Source organism: Chamaea fasciata, unplaced genomic scaffold, assembly GCF_029207755.1.
Source record: "Chamaea fasciata isolate MVZ Bird 193981 ecotype frontalis unplaced genomic scaffold, bChaFas1.0.hap1 SCAF_17, whole genome shotgun sequence".
NCBI classification, from domain to species: domain Eukaryota; kingdom Metazoa; phylum Chordata; class Aves; order Passeriformes; family Sylviidae; genus Chamaea; species Chamaea fasciata.
The window spans coordinates 5,370,198-5,388,284 of NW_027094102.1; the positions used below are offsets into that span (position 1 = coordinate 5,370,198).

Consider the following 18,087-nt stretch of genomic DNA (forward strand, 5'->3'; position numbering starts at 1 on the left):
ACGTTATTAAAATACGTCTAATTCCGAACACAACATCCTTGAGTTGTGTAACACAGGATGTTGCATTTTTTGCATTTGAGTGCTTCGATCTTTAGAAGCGCCAGAGAATCACGTCTCACGTTCTTTATTTGGGTTTTGCTCATTTTGTTTAATTTCTTACATCATAAAGGATTTGTCTGAGTCTGCATCTTCTGCTTGGAAACAGAGAAGGGACCAGCTGCAGGAGCTAACTGGTAAGCCATGGGAAGAGCTGACCAGCAGCTCATGCAGAAAGACTGTGCTGAATATAGAACATTCTTTAATGGCTTGTAAGAATCCAAATGATGGAAAATAACACCATGCAGGGCGAGGGGTTGGGAAAGTGCTGGTGGTGTATCTGGAAACACCCAGCTCCATGGGCAGTGACAGTGATGGAGAGCACAGTGCTGTGCCAGCGCGGAAACCTTCCCAGCACTGGCCGAATGTATGGGTAGGAAAAAGACATTAAAGCAAGAGTGAGGTTAGGGAGGGGGAGTTAGGAATTATAGCGTAAAAGACCCTTTTGTCTGGTTAATCTGTGCTGTGGCAAAAACCAGTGTCCGGGTTAAATCTGCTCCGTACGTTGGCACTGCAAGTTTTTAAAGATGGTCTGAGGCAGCTGCAGCCAATTGTATTTGCACAGATAAGCTGGAACAAGTAAATAGACTCAGAAAATCTGGTTAGATTTATCTTCAAAGCATTTTCAAGCAGCTAATTGAAAATTATCCAAGCCACCTTCCTGATTTCTTGCATATTATTGCAATAATTTCCCGGTGAATGGAAAGCACTTGGAAAACATACAAAGGGTTTGTGAGTGCTAAGCTCTACTATTTGGAATTTATGTAATTATAAATATGTCCTTGCTCATGTGATAATTCAAAGCCAGTTTCTGCTGCTCTCTTCCATGCCTCGGACTCCAGTAGGGCTAATCATGAAAAAACAGGTCTCTGACATGAGGTGTGGGTCAGGATATTCCTATTGTCCCCCATTCCTAGGAACTTTCTCCCTCATCCTCTGTCTGTCCCTGCAGCACTGATGGTGAGCACAACATTTGGTACATGGTCAGCTGGCTGCTCTCTGGGTGTGTTTCTCATTCCTGAAACTTTTCCATGTGTGCAGGACCATGCTGTTCCCTCAGGAATTGCTTTCCAAAGGCTCCAGTCCGGTCTTGGTGCCAATTCCACAATAGCAGCATACTCTGTGTTGCCGATCCAAAGGGATGCTTTTTAAAAGTGGGCTAAAAACGTAAGGGTTACACCTGGTGTGAGCTGGGTGAAGCTCCTCAGCTGCCAGGAAAACAGTTCATTGTTACTCAGAGCAACTCACTCATCCCATTCTGGCTTTTATCTCCTTGCACTGAACCAGTGCCCTAAGGACAAGCTGTGTTCACAAGACTGGGAGGTGGATTTATCTCACTTCTGGGAGGCTTCCCCACTCCTAAAGCAGCCAGTGGATTACACTTGATCCATATGGTGTTTATCAGCCATGACAGAAGGAGTGCTGCTAATCCTCTGAAGCCAAACTCTCCGAGGAAAATTCAGTGTGTGTTACCAAGAGAAGTTAAATGGACAAACCCGGATGAATTTATCCCTCGCTGCAGTAATACGAGCTTGGTACTTGGATGTGGACTTTCCCAGATTCTAAGTACTTGATCAGTAAGTCCAGGCTGACTCATACATTGAGGGAAATGAAAATAGAGGAGACCCAGAGGAAAATAAAGGAGACCCATCACAGCCACTGGACATTGCCTGGGGCTGCTCCTCTCCTGTTTGCAGTAAACTTCCTGATCATTTTTAGTCCCTTACCCCTGTTCATTAGGAAATATCTCCATGTATGCAATAGAATTGGAAAAAATGCAAAGTCTGCTCATAAACTGTGCTCAGCTGTGGAAAGCAGAAGTTATGTGTAGATGTTATTTGCCACAATAATACCATATAAAAGTCAAAAACTGTAACGTGGAAGGGAAGATTAACTATTATTGGGCATGTTTCAGCAAATGGGATTATTTTGTATGTCAGTTATGAGTTAATTTGCAACATTAATCTCATCGCAGTCCTTGGCAGAAATACAAAATGTTTTTAATTGGTCCTGTGACTTTTTAAATGATCACCTGATGAAATGCTTGTAAGTTTTACTATTGATTTAATGCTAAATATTATGGAAGGGGGGGGGTGAGTCTTTACAGATTTCATCAGGAAATACAAATCATATGCTTTCATTGCCTTGCTACTTCTGCTATGTTGACTCGATAATGTTGGCACTCTGGAACCAGCTGTACAGTAGGGAAAAAAAAAAAGTAGAAATCTTGCAGCAAAATAGCAAAATGAGGAAATCTATGGCAGAGAGATAATAGCATTGGGATTGATTCAGTGTAAGCAAGAAATCACCCGCTGAGTCATTAAAAACAGAGATGAATGGGTGGCAATAAATGGATGACTTGGAAGAATATGAATGATTAGGAAGTGCATGAAGTTGCTTGGGTTTTTTTTCCCCTGAAGATTATATTTTGTCCTCTAAAGTGGCATATGGCTCCTGTGAAAGCTGATACCCACAGTGAACGTGTCACAGCCAATTTATAAATGCTTCAAGAGATGCCAAGCAGCTCGGGGGACAGCATGGAGCGGGAGTGGGCACCTTGCCCACGGCACCTGGGCACGAGTCATCAGCCCAGGTCCACTGGGATGTGTTCAGGAGGGGGGTGTTGGGGCTGAGAAGGCTTCTGGGTTGGGGGAAACATCTGCTGCCTGGAGGAAAGGCTGGCTGCTGTCTTGGGAGTGTTTCACCCTGTTTGCTGTTAACTCTCACTGACAGTGGCAGGAGTTGAAGGAGGGGATGATGTGGTCAGCTGGGTCCGGTGGCCCAGGCTGCTGCCACCAAGGAAATAAAACCTTTGATGAAGAGCTGTAATCTCTTTCCTGACTCATGAAATACCAAAATATCAATATAAATTCATGAGGTATCAAAGGAGAGATCCCAGTGTTTAGAGGAGTGTTTCCCCCAGGGTGAAGCTGGCCCAGTTTGGGAGCTCAGGGCTCCTGCTTGCATATCAGGTAGTAACAGAGATGTGCTTTTTCTGTCTGCTGAAATCAGTGAGAGCAAAATCAATCCCCAGCCAAGAAACCTTCTTTACGTGTGCAGTCAAGTGTAACATCAGACATGAGTCTGATACAAGTTTGATAGCAGGAGGAGGGTGCAGCTGCAGTCCTGGCTGCTGTGCAAGGAGGCGTTTGATTTACATGAGTATGAACCATTCCGCCCCTTAGAGCCTGATTCAGCTCCTAATAATCACTCCTGACTTTAACAGAGTGCTAAGGCAGGCTTATTTATTGCTTCCAATATTGCATCCAAAGATGAGAAACAAATTTAGAGCTGTAAGAGTCATAAGAACACTGGAGAGGCAGAAAAAAAGTGGAAAAAATAGAGCCTTGCACCAAGGCATCATTTTTTTGTGCCAGCACATTACAGCAGTCTGTCTCTGCAGCAAAATTTCAATCCCTGCAGTCAGTTTTTGCATTTACACTTTCCACATCGAAGTTATGTGGCTGTACTCAGCCAGGTAAGGTAGGAGTTACCTGCAGGAGTCCAGCGTGGAGCTGCAGGGCAGTGCCCTCCTGCCCGTTAGGCTCACCTGCCCTGCCCTGTTATCAAATCCCTTCTGGAACCTGGACCTTGAAATAGGAAATAGTCCATAGTCTGCTCCCCAGACAGGGTAATAAAGATAAAATTATTTGCAAATGAAAGTTGGACCTCATTTGTTTAACCTACTTTAAGAACCAGATGTGTTGTAACACTAACGGACATGAGTGTTTAAGATTTGGTAGCAGATAGCAGACGTGGGATGTCCTCTGCCCTTCTGAGGGCAGCACCTTGATGTTGCTCTGAGCATCACCTTCTGCCCAACCCTCCTGCCCCAGTGCCTGCAAGACCTGCTGGTGCATAGAAGCACATCTACTCAGCAATTGTCAATCATTTTTTTACAGCAACGTAAAAGTCTTCACCAAAGGCTGCCAACTGAACACAGTTCATTTCATCAGGGAAAAAAATGCCCTTTTCCCCTCTGCCATGCTGATGAGGCTGTCGTCTCAGGGGAAGCATTTTTGTGGGAACCTCTCGAACAGATATTGGCAAAATTATTGGGAATTAGGGGATGCTTTGAGGATGCTCTCTAATAAAACAGTTCTCGCCCAGCATTTGTTGCATATTTAAGACCAGTATTCAAGGGAGAACCTTATTATTTTCATCATTTATAGTTCAGCCAAGGCATTTAAGGAAAAATACTCTTGGCTGCTGGCACGGTCAGGTGCTGCAATGCACAGGAACAGGGTGAAAGAAGGCAGTCTGCATCGGTAATCAGGTTAGAGTCAGCTGCCTCTGCCCTCCAGCCTGCTCTGAAATGGCATGTAGTCTAATTAGTTATAGAAAGGATTTTACTGAATAGTTGTAAACAGATCTGAGGGCTTGGAATAAAATCAATCTGACTGTGGAAACTTTTCAGGATAATTATAAACTGTTATTGGCAGAGTGTGAAAGAGAGACCAAAGGACTTCTAGCAGTGGGAAACTTGTAGCTGTGTGGGCTGTTCTCTGCAGGGGGAAGACGGGGGATGGAGGTTGTGGGGGTCTCACCAGGTCTTTTTCAGAGGAGGGATAAGGGGCTTTAGTCAGTGGTGCCTTAGAGATGCTTTTCTTTTAAGGCTCTTGAATGTTTTGTTCTTTTCTGTAATGTCAGTAATGCCCTGACACCTGAGGTACCAGCACATCCCATGGTGGAAGGCACGTGACCACGTGAACTGCACAGTGAAATGATTATACTTATTAAAATAAAAGGAAAAAAAGAAGAATATTTGAGGGGTTTGAGCATGGTTTTATATAAAGGCACGTAAAAATTCTCTTTGCACAGATCAGAATGGTCTTGGCTCACACCTTCACCATCTCCCTACCGAAGTAAGTGCTGAAAGTTGCGTCTCCTGCGCAGGCCGGTCGTCGCTGCCCCACAAAGCCACCCTGGCCACCAGCCCGCCTCAGTCTGCCGCTGGACTCCGCGTTCCCGTTCATGGCAATGCCCCAGAACTCCACCAGAGAAAACGGCTTTTGTTTCACTCAGCCCCTCGACTTCTCCTGCCCATCCCCTCGTCCCGGCGAGGCCGGCCGGCCGTTGGGTGCGGTGAGCGGGAGGGATGGCTGCAGCACCCCCCTGAACAATGGCATCACATCCTCGGGGGCTCCCAGCCCCTCTGACTCCTGTGCCGAGCCCCTCTGCACACCCACCCCGGCCGAGGAGGAGACGCCGCTCCAAGAAGGGATTAAATACGTGTCTGCCGAAGGCGAGGAGCTGGCCTGCGGCTGGGGGGGCTTCACCCCCGGCTGCTTGCAGCTCTGCAACACATCCAAGGGGGTCTTGTTCTTCCTCTGCGTGGCCTCCTTCCTGCAGGGCATGACGGTGAACGGCTTCATCAACACCGTCATCACCTCCATCGAGCGCCGCTTCGACCTGCGCAGTTACCAGAGCGGGCTGATCGCCAGCTCCTACGACATCGCCGCCTGCGTCTGCCTGACCTTCGTCAGCTACTTTGGGGGGAACGGCCACAAGCCCCGCTGGCTGGGCTGGGGGGTGCTGGTCATGGGCTTGGGCTCGCTGCTCTTCGCCCTGCCCCACTTCACCACGGGGCGGTACGAGGCGCGCTCGGCGGCCCAGGTGGGCGTCTGCGGGGGCAACCAGAGCCTGCCCTGCTCCCAGGCTGCCTCCAGCCTCTCCGGCTACAGGTTTGTCTTCATGCTGGGGCAGTTCCTGCACGGGATGGGAGCCACGCCGCTCTACACGCTCGGCGTCACCTACTTAGATGAAAACGTCAAGACCAACTACTCCCCTGTGTACATTGGTGAGTGGGGCTGAAGGGGCAGCTCCAGCCCTTCAAAAGCAGGGTGATGAGAGAGAGAGATGATGGTCCCTCTGCCTTGGCCAGCCCACCCACACTGGGAACACCTCTCCCAACACTGCTCAGCTTTTTGTTCCTGTTGAGGGACGAGGTGGAAATCAGAGGGACGTGGCAGGTGTCGGGGAGGTTTTGATTATTTTCCAGGGGGGAAATTGTGAGCTCCGTTGGGTGTTTTTCCTCCCTCAGCTGGTAGATGAGGGTGGAAAAACACCCAACTGGGACTCCCCTTGTAGATGGGCAGTGCCTCCTGCTCCTGGCATGGGGCCAGCCCATGTGGCATTAGCATCGCTGGCAGACAGCCATGAGGCCATACCCCCATCTGTGCAAGGGTGCATAGAATCACAGCGTGGTTTGGGTGCAAAAAGACCTGTAAAGGTCATCCAGTCCGGTGGGAAGGGGCACCTTCAACTCGGGCAGGTAGCTCAGAGACACATCCAATCTGACCTTGAATGTTTCAAGGGATGGAGCATCCACCACCTGTTTGGGCAGCCTGCGCCAGTGTTTTATCACCATCATTTATATCTAATCTAAATCTTTAGATCGCCATCCCTTCAGGCCTCAGCACAGCAGGGATGGTCACTGGGCTGGCTCAGCAACTGCTGGTGCAAAGCACAGCCAAGAGAAGAGGCTCAGCTCACCCCTCCATATCACTGGGCACTCAGCAGCTGCCAAACACTTTCAGTCCTGTTCATGAAAGTGCCAAAAGGGGGATCTTTTAGCAATTTCAAAATGTATCACTCTGCCCACGCTGTATCAGAAGGCTGTGCAGCGTGGGAAGGAGATCACAAGGCTATCATCAGCAAGTTGATGATTTTTCCGTGTGTCCTGGTTTAAACAGCAAACTGAAATAAGTGTCAGTGGCGCTGTGTTTAGTGTAGACGTTTCGTGTTGTCAGTGGGGAGGGAATCCTGCTGCTCGTTGCTGCGGCAGTCAGGATGTGGCAGTGGCATCAGCTGCATCCCTGCTAAATAAGGTTTATTTCTGAACCAATTTTTCCTGCCCCGTACCATAAAACTTCTCAGGTTGGATACAAAAGCTTCCCTGGAACAGAAGTGTGAGAGGAAAACTTGTTGGAACGATCTGGGTTTGTGTCTTGGTGGTTTAGGGGGAAGGGTGTGAGGCAGCCAGAGGCTGAGCATCCTGAATCCAGGAGGGAATCGGGCTGGGGATCCCTGGCTGACGCGCTGCTGGTTGTCTAACACGACTTGTTTTCCCTTTCAGCTGTTTTCTACACTGCTGCAATCCTTGGGCCTGCAGCGGGTTATCTGGTAGGAGGAATGTTTCTAAATATTTATACTGAAATTGGCAGAGAGTAAGTCGTTAAAAAAAAATCTTGTTCCTTTCCCTTTCTGCTCTGTGTTTCCTTTGGGGTAGAAAAAAATAATAACAATGATCTGGAGCAATGAGCTGGTGGCTGGGTGGAAGTGTGCCTGGGGTGTTGGGTGGTGTGTCTGCAGGTGGGGAGGCTGGAAGGGTGGTTTGCATTAGTGCTGCTGCTGGAGGGAAATTGCTGACAAACCTGTCAGCTTAAATCCTTCCTCACGCCGCACTGCCTGTGCTAATGAGGCTGTGAGCAGCAGGTAAATTTTTTGAATGAGTTCCCTGATGAGGCAGTGCTCCCAGCAGTGCTGCTCACCCTCCCAGTCATCCCACCAGGATGCTTAGTCCCTCCTTGCTTTGTAATATTTGTAATTTATTCTTGTTTCCTTACAAGCTCTTTGGTAGATCATAGAATCACAGAATTCTTTGGGTTGGAAGGGACCTTAATGACCATCTAGTTCCCACCCCTCTGCCATAGGCAGGGACACCATTTACTAGACCAGATGAATGGATTTAAAAGGGACAATGGGTTTCCAGGGCAAGAAATGGGTTATTTCCACCGGTTTTCTTGCAAAGGGTGTTTTTGGGGTGGAACAAGGATCTAGGCAGCCCTCAAAGCACGGCTGAAAAGGAGTGAGGCGAATGTGCAAACCTGAGATTAAATGGGAATGAAATGGTGCAATTTCCTGGGCTTGTGAAGTGTTGTGCTCTGGTGAGGCAGGAGGGATGGTGAACGTGGCATCCCCATCAGATCACTCAGTCTCCTTGGCTGTCACCCCCCCGTGACCCCCTGTCCCCTGCCAGCCTCGGGGAGAGGCGCCCGGGGCTGCCCCGCTCCAACCACCTCCTCTCTCCCTTGTGTCCCTTGGGCTTCTCTTCCTGCAGGATCGACATCGCCCCCGAGAACACGCTGTGGGTGGGCGCCTGGTGGATCGGCTTCCTGGGGGCCGGAGCCGCCTCCCTGCTCATCTCCATCCCCATCCTGGGCTACCCCCAGCGCCTCCCAGGTACGGAGCTCTTCCTCTTGGGGCCGGGGCTGCGCCGTGCTCCCGCTTGCCCTGGGGCTTCCATCCTCGTGCACGTGTGTAGTGGGAGCAAAGGAAGAGCTTCCCGTGTTTAGGTTGTAATTCCTAAATGGATTTCACCCCTTTGCCTGACTATCTGCCTCTGTTGCTGCTTCTCCGCCGCAGCTGTTGGTGGAGGGAGGATGTCACGTTGCGTTTTCCCCCCTGCAAATCCGCGGCTTCGGTGGCATCCACATCCTGTGTCTGACACATTCGTCGTTCCCTTTGCCTCTCCCTTTCAGGGTCCCAGCGCTACATCGTTATGAGGGTGTCAGAGGCTCATCAGCTGAAGGATGGGAGCCACAAGAAAGCATCGGATCCGGACTTTGGGAAAACGGTGAAGGACCTGCCTCGGTGAGAAAAGCACACCACACGGAGCACTCCACAGAGGGGAGAGAGAAATGAGCCCAAGCTGAGCTTCCTTTCAGCCCTGCCAGCTCAAAGGTTTCACTCATCTTCAGCAAGGACACTTTCTTGTAGAGGAGGTGTCAAAGTACCTGGTCCTGTCAAGGTCTGGGAGCTCTTGGCAGAGAGGCTGAACTAGAGCTGGTGTTGGGGATCGTATGGGGGAGCAGGGGACAAGGGGCTGGTCCCATCTGCGTTTTCAGAAGCTCGTGTCCACCTGCAGTCCTGTGCCACACACTTGAGTTTCGCTGAGGGTGGCTTGATGCCAAGCTTTAGGAGATGGGAGATGCCCAGGCACTGCCAGCCCCCTCCCTCTCCCCAGCAGCATTATTTCTGCCTGTCTGCTTCTGCCTGGCCTCACCTGGCCCAATTGCGTGTTTCCAACAGCTCCTCCTCCCCAGCCCCTCGGGGCTTTATTCCTTTCCTCTATTTTTACTTGTGTTAGATCCCTGTTTTGTCATTTTTAATGAGAAACGAGATGAAACAGGCCCTGTGATTCTCACAGCTCCATTCCAAACCCAGGGAACAAGATATCCCACACTGTAACTTTCAGTTCCCTTTCTCTTTTTTTCTTGGTTTCCTTTTTTTCTTTTGCCTTCACATCTTTCAGCCACCTTTTATGTATTACTACTTCTTATCTCTCCAGCAAGGCAGTGACACAGCAACTTGCTTAATCCTGAGCTGCTGCTCAGCTCTGTGATGGGAACAAAGCAGGGGCCAAAATAAAATGCAATCTTTTAAACACAGAATTTTGTTACGGATTTTTGAAATACTTTATGATTTTTTTGTTATGTTGAATTGCATTTAAATGGGGGGCAGGGGGAGAGGTGCTGCTTTATTTATTGCTTGGGGTTAGCTGGCATGGAGGCTCTGGATGTTGCAGAGATACCTGGAAATTGATTCCTTTTGGAGCATGCAGTCAATAAGGGGATCTTCCTTTTTTTCTTCTCTTTTTTTTTTTTTTTAAATTATTTCTTCCAGGATTGTTTTTAGGGAGGAGATTTTATCAATTTGTGATGGCTGCTCCTGAAAAGGCAAACCTCAGGCTGCTGCCAACAATCACTTCTGAGCTTTAGTTGTGGTCTTTGTGGTGCTGGCAGAGGAGGATGGAAGCAGGTGCTCAGAACAGGAATTTTCAGCACCAGTCGAGCTGTGTTGTGTCAACACAACCGCTCACACCCATCTGAAATTCTTGGAGACTTTGTAGGAAGTTTACCAGGGGTTAAGGCAGTTTCATGAAGAATATTACATTGAACAGATTTCAGTGCTGTTATTAAATGGCATTCTTGACTGGGTGCCATTTTCCGAGGTCATGGCTTGTTCTCCTCACGGAAATTGAATTCATAACCTGCATTTAAATAACGATAAGGCTGTGGCTAAAACCAGCACAAATGGGGCAGCAGAGAGGGATGAAATTTAGTGGTTGGTGCTTTTCTTGCATGTCTGGAACAAAGCTCCCACTGTTTCTGCTGTCTGACAGCAGGAACAGAGACAATCCTCCTCCAGGAGCATCTTTTCACATCTCATTTATGAATAACAAATACCCAAAGGTAGGAACTGGTATCAAGACAATTCAGACCAGTGCAGTGTGGTTTGACAGCAGGAACCCAACAGACTTTTGTGGTCCCTGGTTTTGATTAATGAAAGGGAAGTGCCTTCAAGGCTTTCTGCTCTGGAAACTTGCATTAAAGAGAAGATCCCATCTGTGCAGGCAGCTCTTGAGGACACGTGGACCAGGCTGGAGGGTGAGGCCAAAGGACACTCACTGTTCCTGTTGTGTTAGTAAGGGATCCTGTGTCACACATTTTCTCACAGTGTGGGCAGTAGCAGTCTCAGGAAGATAAGCAGAAATAGTGATGAAATAAAATACTGTTCTGTGCCATCAGGTCCTTTCTAAGTGAGGTTAATGAATTGCTGCATTCACAGTGCTGCCTGAGAGCAGGAGCTTACAGGAATGCAGCCCATACAGCCTAATCCTCTGCCCTGGAGACACTGCTGTCTTAACTCTTGGGTTGAAAAGCCTTGATAAAACAGCATTTTCCTTTCTCTGCTTACATATGATTGCTCTCATGGAGTAACCCCTCCTGTCAGAGCAGAGGGCTCAAAGGGAGGGCATGTAGAGCTGTGCCAAGAGGAGGTTTTGTCCCTACAAGCTGCAGGGTGGAGTTAGTGAGGATCCCTCCCTGGCCTGGCAAGCCTTGATCTCCAGCACGAGGAGCTGTGGTCAATATTTCACTGGCCACTCCTGGATTAGGTGCAGAGTGGGACTTTGTTTCATTCATGGCTTTTCTGCAGCTTCCCCCCATTGCAAAGGGAGGTTGGTTTATGTTCCTGTGGGATGCACGTGGTGCCCTCTGTTCCCTGCTCCTGGTGACAGTGGGTGTCGTTTTGTGCTGGAGGAGCCCCCATTCACACACTGTAAAATTATATAAATACCCATCTATTAATGGCTCATTAGCTTGTGTCTGTACTCTGGTACAGTCTGGGGGGTCCTGGGCGTGCCAGTGTTTCTCAGAGGAGCAGGCTCTGATCATGCAGGTGGACCCAGCCTACTCAGAGAACTATTATGTGAGAAAGAGTTCCTGTATGTGCCCATATCAGTAAAGCCTTGGAGGCTTTAAGCTTTTTTAGGTGGTGGGATTCTTCTCTGTGCAGTTCTGGGCCTCCTGAAATCCCTTTGGTGCTGAGCACTGCCAGGGCTATTCAAGAGTTAGGAGATTGCTGGGTGTGTTTAAAGTCTTACTGATGGAAGAGAAAGGTTTGTGTTGTCTTTGGTAAGGTTTTAGGTGCCACAGCTCCTCATTACTACATCTTCTGTCTTCAGATAGATTACAGTGAGTAAATCCTTATTCTTAGTGCTGAAAGGAGTTCCTTTGCATTTTCCTACTTGCAAGTCCAGCCTGTAACTTTTGGGCAGAGGGCACAGTCACACTAGTGCCAGGGAGCAACTCTCTTCTGTAAAAAGGTGAAGGCACTGTCCATTTTCTGCCTCAGCCACAAGATCTACAAGCCTTTTCTCACTAAAATTGTAGGCTTTATGCTTCCAAATTAAGCACAGTCAAAAAGATCTGGAGAATAAAATAGTACATTAAACTAATCCCAAGAGCTAGGCAGTGTAAAGCCCCCTGTAATCAAAGTGTAGGAATGTGTGGTATTTCTGTCTTTCAGCTCCTTTGTTCTTTTGATGTAATGAAATTCTCCACTTCGTGTGAGTAAAGTTGCATAAATCTGACTCTGAGCCTCAGCACGTCTCTGCCTTGCTTGTACTAAGGCAGGTTTTCTCTGATCTCACATTTCCACCAGAGCAGGAGGTGGTGGCTGTGCCTTTCTGCTCAGGGAGCATCCCATGGCCTCGCTGTTGCAGGATTTGTGCCCATCCCAGAAATGGGATAACTCATGTCACTGGTCTGGGCTTGGCTATGGGGAAGTCACGGGGCTGAATTTGGAGCTTGTTACGAAACGTCCCCTGCAAAGCAAAGTCAGTCCTCTTAGCCCAATATCCGAGATAGTGAGAGATAATTGAGACCATTCCCTGTGCCCAAGGGCCTTTCTGCATCTCAGGGATGAAATGGTTGCTGGATCTGCATATAAATGACACATGGCAATTTTTCAGGCATATCTGCAGCTCTGCCCTAAATCCCAGTGGGTCGAAATAAAATGGAGTTACTCAATTTATACGTTAAGCTTCAAGTAGAACTGGGCTTAGATTGTGGCAGAAAGATTGCTTTCTGTTTTTCAGGTGTCTTGGAGGTGTTTCCTCCATACAGAAAGGCTTGCTTGGTATTTCCCCTGAGTTACGAAACATCCATGGTTATCAGAGGTTGTTATTGTTCTGAGAGTGTGGCTGCACAAGTAACATGTGTATGTGAAGATGTAGCACAAATTTGCTCTTGGTTGAGTCAGGAGTCCCAAGATATCTGCCAACAGGCACTAAAAAAACCTTGAAATGATGGAGATTTGGTGAGGAGTAATGTCCTTTCAGTATTATCCCATTTAAAAAGAGAAAGTGCTCAGCCTGACCCTAAATGTTGGAAAATTACTGCTGAAATCATCCATGTAGAAGTCGTGGGTGCCCTTAGTGTGAGTTATACCACTCACATACACTCTTTGTGTCACTAGCTGGAAAAGCTCTTTCAAACCCCAATAAGCTTCCTTTTGGTGTTTTTCCTTTCAGAGAGTTGCAGGATGATGGGGCTGCTGCCTCATCTCACCTGTGATCCTTCTGACTTAGAAAACCTGAAATCAAAACGTGCCTGTAATCGGTGATTCAATTCCAATATATTTGTCCTTCCCAGGTCAGTGCTGCTACTTCTGAAGAACCCCACCTTCATCTTCCTCTGCTTAGCAGGAGCAACCGAAGCGACCCTCATTGCTGGGATGTCCACGTTTGGACCCAAATTCCTGGAGTCTCAGTTTAGCTTAAGTGCCTCTGAAGCTGCCACCTTTTTTGGTAAGGAGACCACGTTTTTGCAATGTTTTCCCAACAAATAGAAGAGCACTTTTAGCTGGCTTAGAATGGGGACAGATGCTTTGCAGTTTAATTATGGACTGGTTATCCTCTTCAGCTGTTAGATAGGATCATTTCCTATCAGCACACCTACACCCAGTGCATTTCCAGAGCTGCATCTAGTGACATCAGGAGGAAATGTGTCACTTCTGTAGCCATCTGTTACCCTCTAGAGGAAGGCAAAATAATTGTAATTCCTGTTAGTGCATCACCAGGAAACATTGGCTAAACATTTCCTCTGAGGAGGGATGTCAGAGCTGGGGGGGATATTTTGTCAGCATCCAGAAACTGGGAGGATACTCACCTAAATGCCATAACAAAGACCAAGGAATGGTGTCCAACAAGCATCTGCACTCACGTTCTGCTCCTCAAAGAGTCAGTTTTAAGATCTCTGGGTAGGAAAAGCTGCCTTACCAGGCTCATGCCACATTACGTGAGCTGTTAGAGAGGATCACCAACTTCAGGAACATCCACTGAACTCCCACCAAGAAGCCACATAGAAAACAAGGGGTCATTTATATGCAAAATACACTGCAATTTATGTATTCCACCCTGAAAACTCCTTGCTGACATTTCTAAACTCACTTGTGGGGTTTTTTTCCCTCTTCTTTTTCAGGTTATCTGGTCGTGCCAGCCGGAGGGGGAGGCACATTCCTGGGAGGATTCCTCGTGAATAAATTTAAACTGCGCTGCTCAGGAATCATCAAGTTGTGTTTGCTTTGCACAGTGTCAAGTCTGCTGGCCATATTCATTTTTTTTATCCACTGCCCTAACATGCCCATGGCAGGAGTAACCCAGATGTACGATGGAAGGTAACAACAGCCTGTCTGTCTGTCTGTCTGTCTGTCTGTCTGTCTGTCTGTCCTGAGGGGCTCTGGTCCCTGTAGAAGGATAACTCAAACACACAGTGCTGGTGGCAGTCGTGTGGATGTGCTGGGGGTGCAAGTTGGTGCCTGGTCAGTCCTACAGGCGGATACTGAGGGTGAGACACAGAAAATAGATGTGCTAAGTTTTGCAATGAGATGGAGGTTGTGGAAGAGACTCCCTAGTTAGTCCGGGAGGGAAGATGAGCAGCACCAGCACGGGAGATGCTCCACTCTTCAGCTGCCTTTGCAGCAGTCCCCATCTCTGCCCAGTGGGATAAGTTGGACCAAAAGTGGGAATCTCCTCTCTGAATGGAAGTGTCATCCTAAGAGCTGGTCACTAAAATTCCCTTGGTGGCTGTGGGAGAGACAGCTGCAGGGCATGGTTAAAATTTGGTGGGATGAGAGCCTTCCCAAGCCTGGCTCTGTGCCCCTTGGGGATCCATCACAACTCCCACTGTCCCTTCCTCTCCCCATCTCCTCCTGTAAAGTGCTGCCCACTGACTGCTCCTGTGTTTCCCTCAGTGCTTTGCCTGGTGGGCACCTCAACCTGACAGCAGCCTGCAATGCCCACTGTGGCTGCTTGCAGGAGACCTACAGCCCTGTCTGTGGCACTGATGACATCATGTACTACTCCCCCTGCCACGCTGGCTGCAGGAGGGTGTCTGAAAACCTCAGGAATGGCAAGAAGGTAGGTCCGAAAGCACTGTGGATGAGCAGGGTAGTGGCACATCTCTGCAGTGATTTTTCTAGCTCTGCAAAAGGTTTGAACTTTGCTGCAAATCAGTGTAAAATTAGCCAGGGCAGGGTGGAGGCTCTCAGGTACCACATGAGATGAAGGCTCAAGGTACTCTGAGGTCACCCTTCTTTGCCTCTCTCCCTGGATCCAATCATCTTTTCCTCATTCTGGGTCAAAGTGTGCTGAAATCCATGGAAAATCACCCAGGCAGGCAGGGAGCTTGGTAAAGCACCTGATTTCTGTCCTAGTGCTCATTTTGTGTCTTGCACGAACGTGATGCATTCCCTCATCCTTCCAGCATGTTGCTCCTGGAGTCAGGCAGAGGCTTAGGAAGGGTAGAGGTGATCCTCAGCTGCCTGGCAGAGTTGATTTCCCTTGCTTAATTGACCTCTTTGGAAACAGAGGTGTGTCAAAAATGCAGCTTGATTTCCACTTCATTCTGGGAGTCTAACCAGCTGCTTTCTGCCCTCCCTGCTGTTCTTGTTTTTAAAGCTTTGACTGTCACCACGCTCTCCTCAGCAGAGCCCCCACCAGCCTTTCTTTCCCAGGTCTACCACGAGTGTAGCTGTGTTAACGAAACCCTCCTGCCTGGCCCTGGCACAGCAGAGGCAGGGAAATGCACCTCCTCCTGTGCCAAGAAGCCCTTGCTCCTGTGCTTCATGTTCATGGTCATCCTCTTCACCTTCCTGAGCAGCATTCCTGCTCTGACTGCCACTCTGAGGTAGGCACAGGATGGCCTTGCCCTCTGCCAGCACTGCAAGGAGCCTCAATGTCCTCCTCTCTGCTTTATCCTGCTGGATCAGGCATGGGATAGGTGTGGTGGGAACCACAGCCTGGAGACCTCAGGACTGATTCCTGCCCCAGTCTAGCTGGGAAGGGAAATTTCAGCCTTGGAAGCTTTGTCCTCTGCCGTGGGATGCACACATTTACAGCAGGGGTGGAGGGACATTACACTGGGGTGATCCTAAATCTCCAGAGGGGATGGAGGTCCCAGGTGTGCTGGAGGTCCCAGGCGTGCTGGACTCGAGGACGTGGAGTTGTGAAGCAGGGAGGTGCAGCCTGGAGCATTTTTAAACAAACCCCCTTTTTTTTTTCCCCCAGGTGTGTCTCTGACAGACAAAGGTCCTTTGCACTCGGGATCCAGTGGATTGTGGTACGAACACTAGGTATGGAGCAGAGGGAATTTGCGCAGCACAGTGGTCTGGTGGTTCTGGGAGGTGTGTGACAACTGTCACAGTGTGAATAAAACACACTGGGCTGGAAAAGAAGGGAGTAGGACACACAGTGGTGAAAAGGAGGATGCTTTCTTTCATTTGATGTCATCCAGGAGAACCTAATTCCCTTTGCATGTCATTTGAAAACTGAATAGAGGGTTCTGTAACACATCACAGGTGACAGAGGTTCAATGTCCTGCCAATTTGCCCTTATTTTAAGGAAAAGGAGCAGAGGTGTTGAAGTTCCTGTGAGCGTCTTTTGGCTCTTGTGCAACATGTTAGGTCAGGATGGCCAGAAGACCTGCTGGACTCTCAAATCTTGAAATTCAGCATGTTTTTGATACCTGGTGGCTCTGGATGCTGCAGGATGACTTCTCTTAGTCATGGTATCAGCTGAGCCTGGTGCTTTTCCGCAAGGGCTGGTGTGTAAGTGCTGCCCAGACTGAAGGTGCCCTCTCTCTGCCCACAGGAGGCATCCCTGGCCCCATTGCCTTCGGATCCATGATTGACAAATCCTGCCTGCTCTGGCAGGACCAGTGTGGTGAGCAGGGCTCCTGCTACGTTTACCAGAACTCGGCCATGAGCCGATACACCCTCGTGGCTGGACTGGTCTACAAGGTGAGGCTGCTGCTAAACTCCACTCCCTGATAAAACAGCCAGAGTCTTTAGGACACAATGTTTTGCTCTGGGAAAGAATTTTACAAAGTTGAGTTGCCCTGATCTGGCCCACCCCCAGACGAAATTAAATTTTCGCACAAGAAATTTCTCAGGGAAGGCAGAAGCCCCGTTTGCTTCTCGTCAGGTAATGGTGCTCCAGACACCATCATTCTGTTAAATTCCCATTATTTTCTAGGCTTACAGCTTCTATTACACCATGTGAAATACCTCCTTCCAACAGCAAGCAAAGTGATTTTTGCTAGAAATGGAGTAAAATATCTAAGTGCAGTGTATTAGTGAGAGTGGGGGATGGCATTGTGGGCAGGCTGTAAATAACCATTCCCCAGTCAATGCTAGAAAATAAGAGATCTTAGAGCTGTGGGTTTTATTTATTAGCAGAACACCATCATTTTAACTGCTCCCAAACAAGCACTTGCCCTAGACAGTAGTGTTTAGCAGCTGCTGTGATAAAGAGGTTTTCAAAAGCCTTCCAGAAGAAGGCTGAGGCAGTGTGGGCTCATGCAGCACTGTACTCCAAGTTTCTGCATGGGGCTGAACTTTTCCGAATTCCCATTGCTATAGGGCTGGCTAAATTCAGATTTTTACCCCCTCTGGCTCTGTGTTCTGTTCTGCTCCCCAGGCTGGCCAACATCTCCTCCTCCCCATAGTTTGGCCAGCAGAGATGTGAGGTAGGCACCTGGTTTTGGGGGAGAGCAGACAGTAATGGGGTGTCTCCATGGCTGCAGGTCCTCGGGACAACCTTCTTTGTAGTGGCCTGTTTACTCTACAAACCCCCACCCCCGGAGTCAGCCCCAGGCAGCTCGGATGCATCCGAAAATGGGACCAGTGACCTCCAGGAGCACAAGCCTTCACTGCCAGCTGAAGAGGATTTATAATGCTGTCCACGTGCAAGGGACTTTCTCAGCCTCAGAAATATCACGAGAAGACATTTTGCAGTCTCACAAAGGGGTTTTTAAATCAACAGTAATATTTTAAATTTCTATTCTTTTTTTTTAGTTGGAGATAAATAATTTAATTGACCACTGGTGTGCTTTGCTATTTTCTTAACGGCAGAAGCACATATAAAGTTGTGCGCTGGTGCCACGTGCAGTTATTTAATTTTATTTAAAGAAAGGGCTACTGTAGCTTTATTCTGTGTCTGTGACAAGCCAGGACCATGTTCTCCACTCGTGGAAGTAATCACTGGTAACTCCAATGGAGCATGTGGGGTTTAAACCACCAGAGGATCCGGGTCAACTGTATTGAATATCTCAATTGTAAAGCCAACTGTAGCAAAACTCCTGTTGGGACTTCCCAAGCCTGGGAGGAGCACTGCTGTCCTGCAGTCTGCATTGCAAAGGGGTC

At 48.5% G+C, this 18,087-nt stretch overlaps 1 protein-coding gene across 2 annotated transcripts; it reads left to right on the forward strand.

Annotated features, from left to right (window-relative positions):
• Window positions 1-205: 205 nt before the first annotated feature.
• SLCO4A1 (solute carrier organic anion transporter family member 4A1) lies at window positions 206-17,763 on the forward strand. Of its 2 annotated transcripts, XM_066199094.1 has the most exons (12): window positions 206-233; window positions 4,918-5,896; window positions 7,175-7,265; window positions 8,159-8,280; window positions 8,580-8,691; window positions 13,038-13,192; window positions 13,866-14,061; window positions 14,638-14,803; window positions 15,400-15,572; window positions 15,953-16,017; window positions 16,535-16,683; window positions 17,469-17,763. In XM_066199094.1, the coding sequence occupies exons 2-12, from the start codon at window positions 5,071-5,073 to the stop codon at window positions 17,616-17,618; spliced, it is 2,205 nt and encodes a 734-aa protein (XP_066055191.1). In that variant the 5' UTR covers window positions 206-233; window positions 4,918-5,070; the 3' UTR covers window positions 17,619-17,763. The 2 variants fall into 2 exon arrangements, with proteins under 2 accessions (XP_066055191.1, XP_066055190.1); XM_066199093.1 differs by lacking the exon at window positions 206-233 and having other exon boundaries at window positions 4,695-5,896.
• The last annotated feature ends 324 nt before the right edge of the window (window positions 17,764-18,087 follow it).

Coding starts and splice junctions, on each gene's coding strand:
- SLCO4A1 (XM_066199094.1), top strand. CDS start 5,071: ATGGCAATGCCCCAGAACTCCACCAGAGAAAACGGCTTTTGTTTCACT. Junction 8,281..8,579: donor CTACCCCCAGCGCCTCCCAG/GTACGGAGCTCT, acceptor TCTCCCTTTCAG/GGTCCCAGCGCTACATCGTT. Junction 16,684..17,468: donor TGGCTGGACTGGTCTACAAG/GTGAGGCTGCTG, acceptor CCATGGCTGCAG/GTCCTCGGGACAACCTTCTT.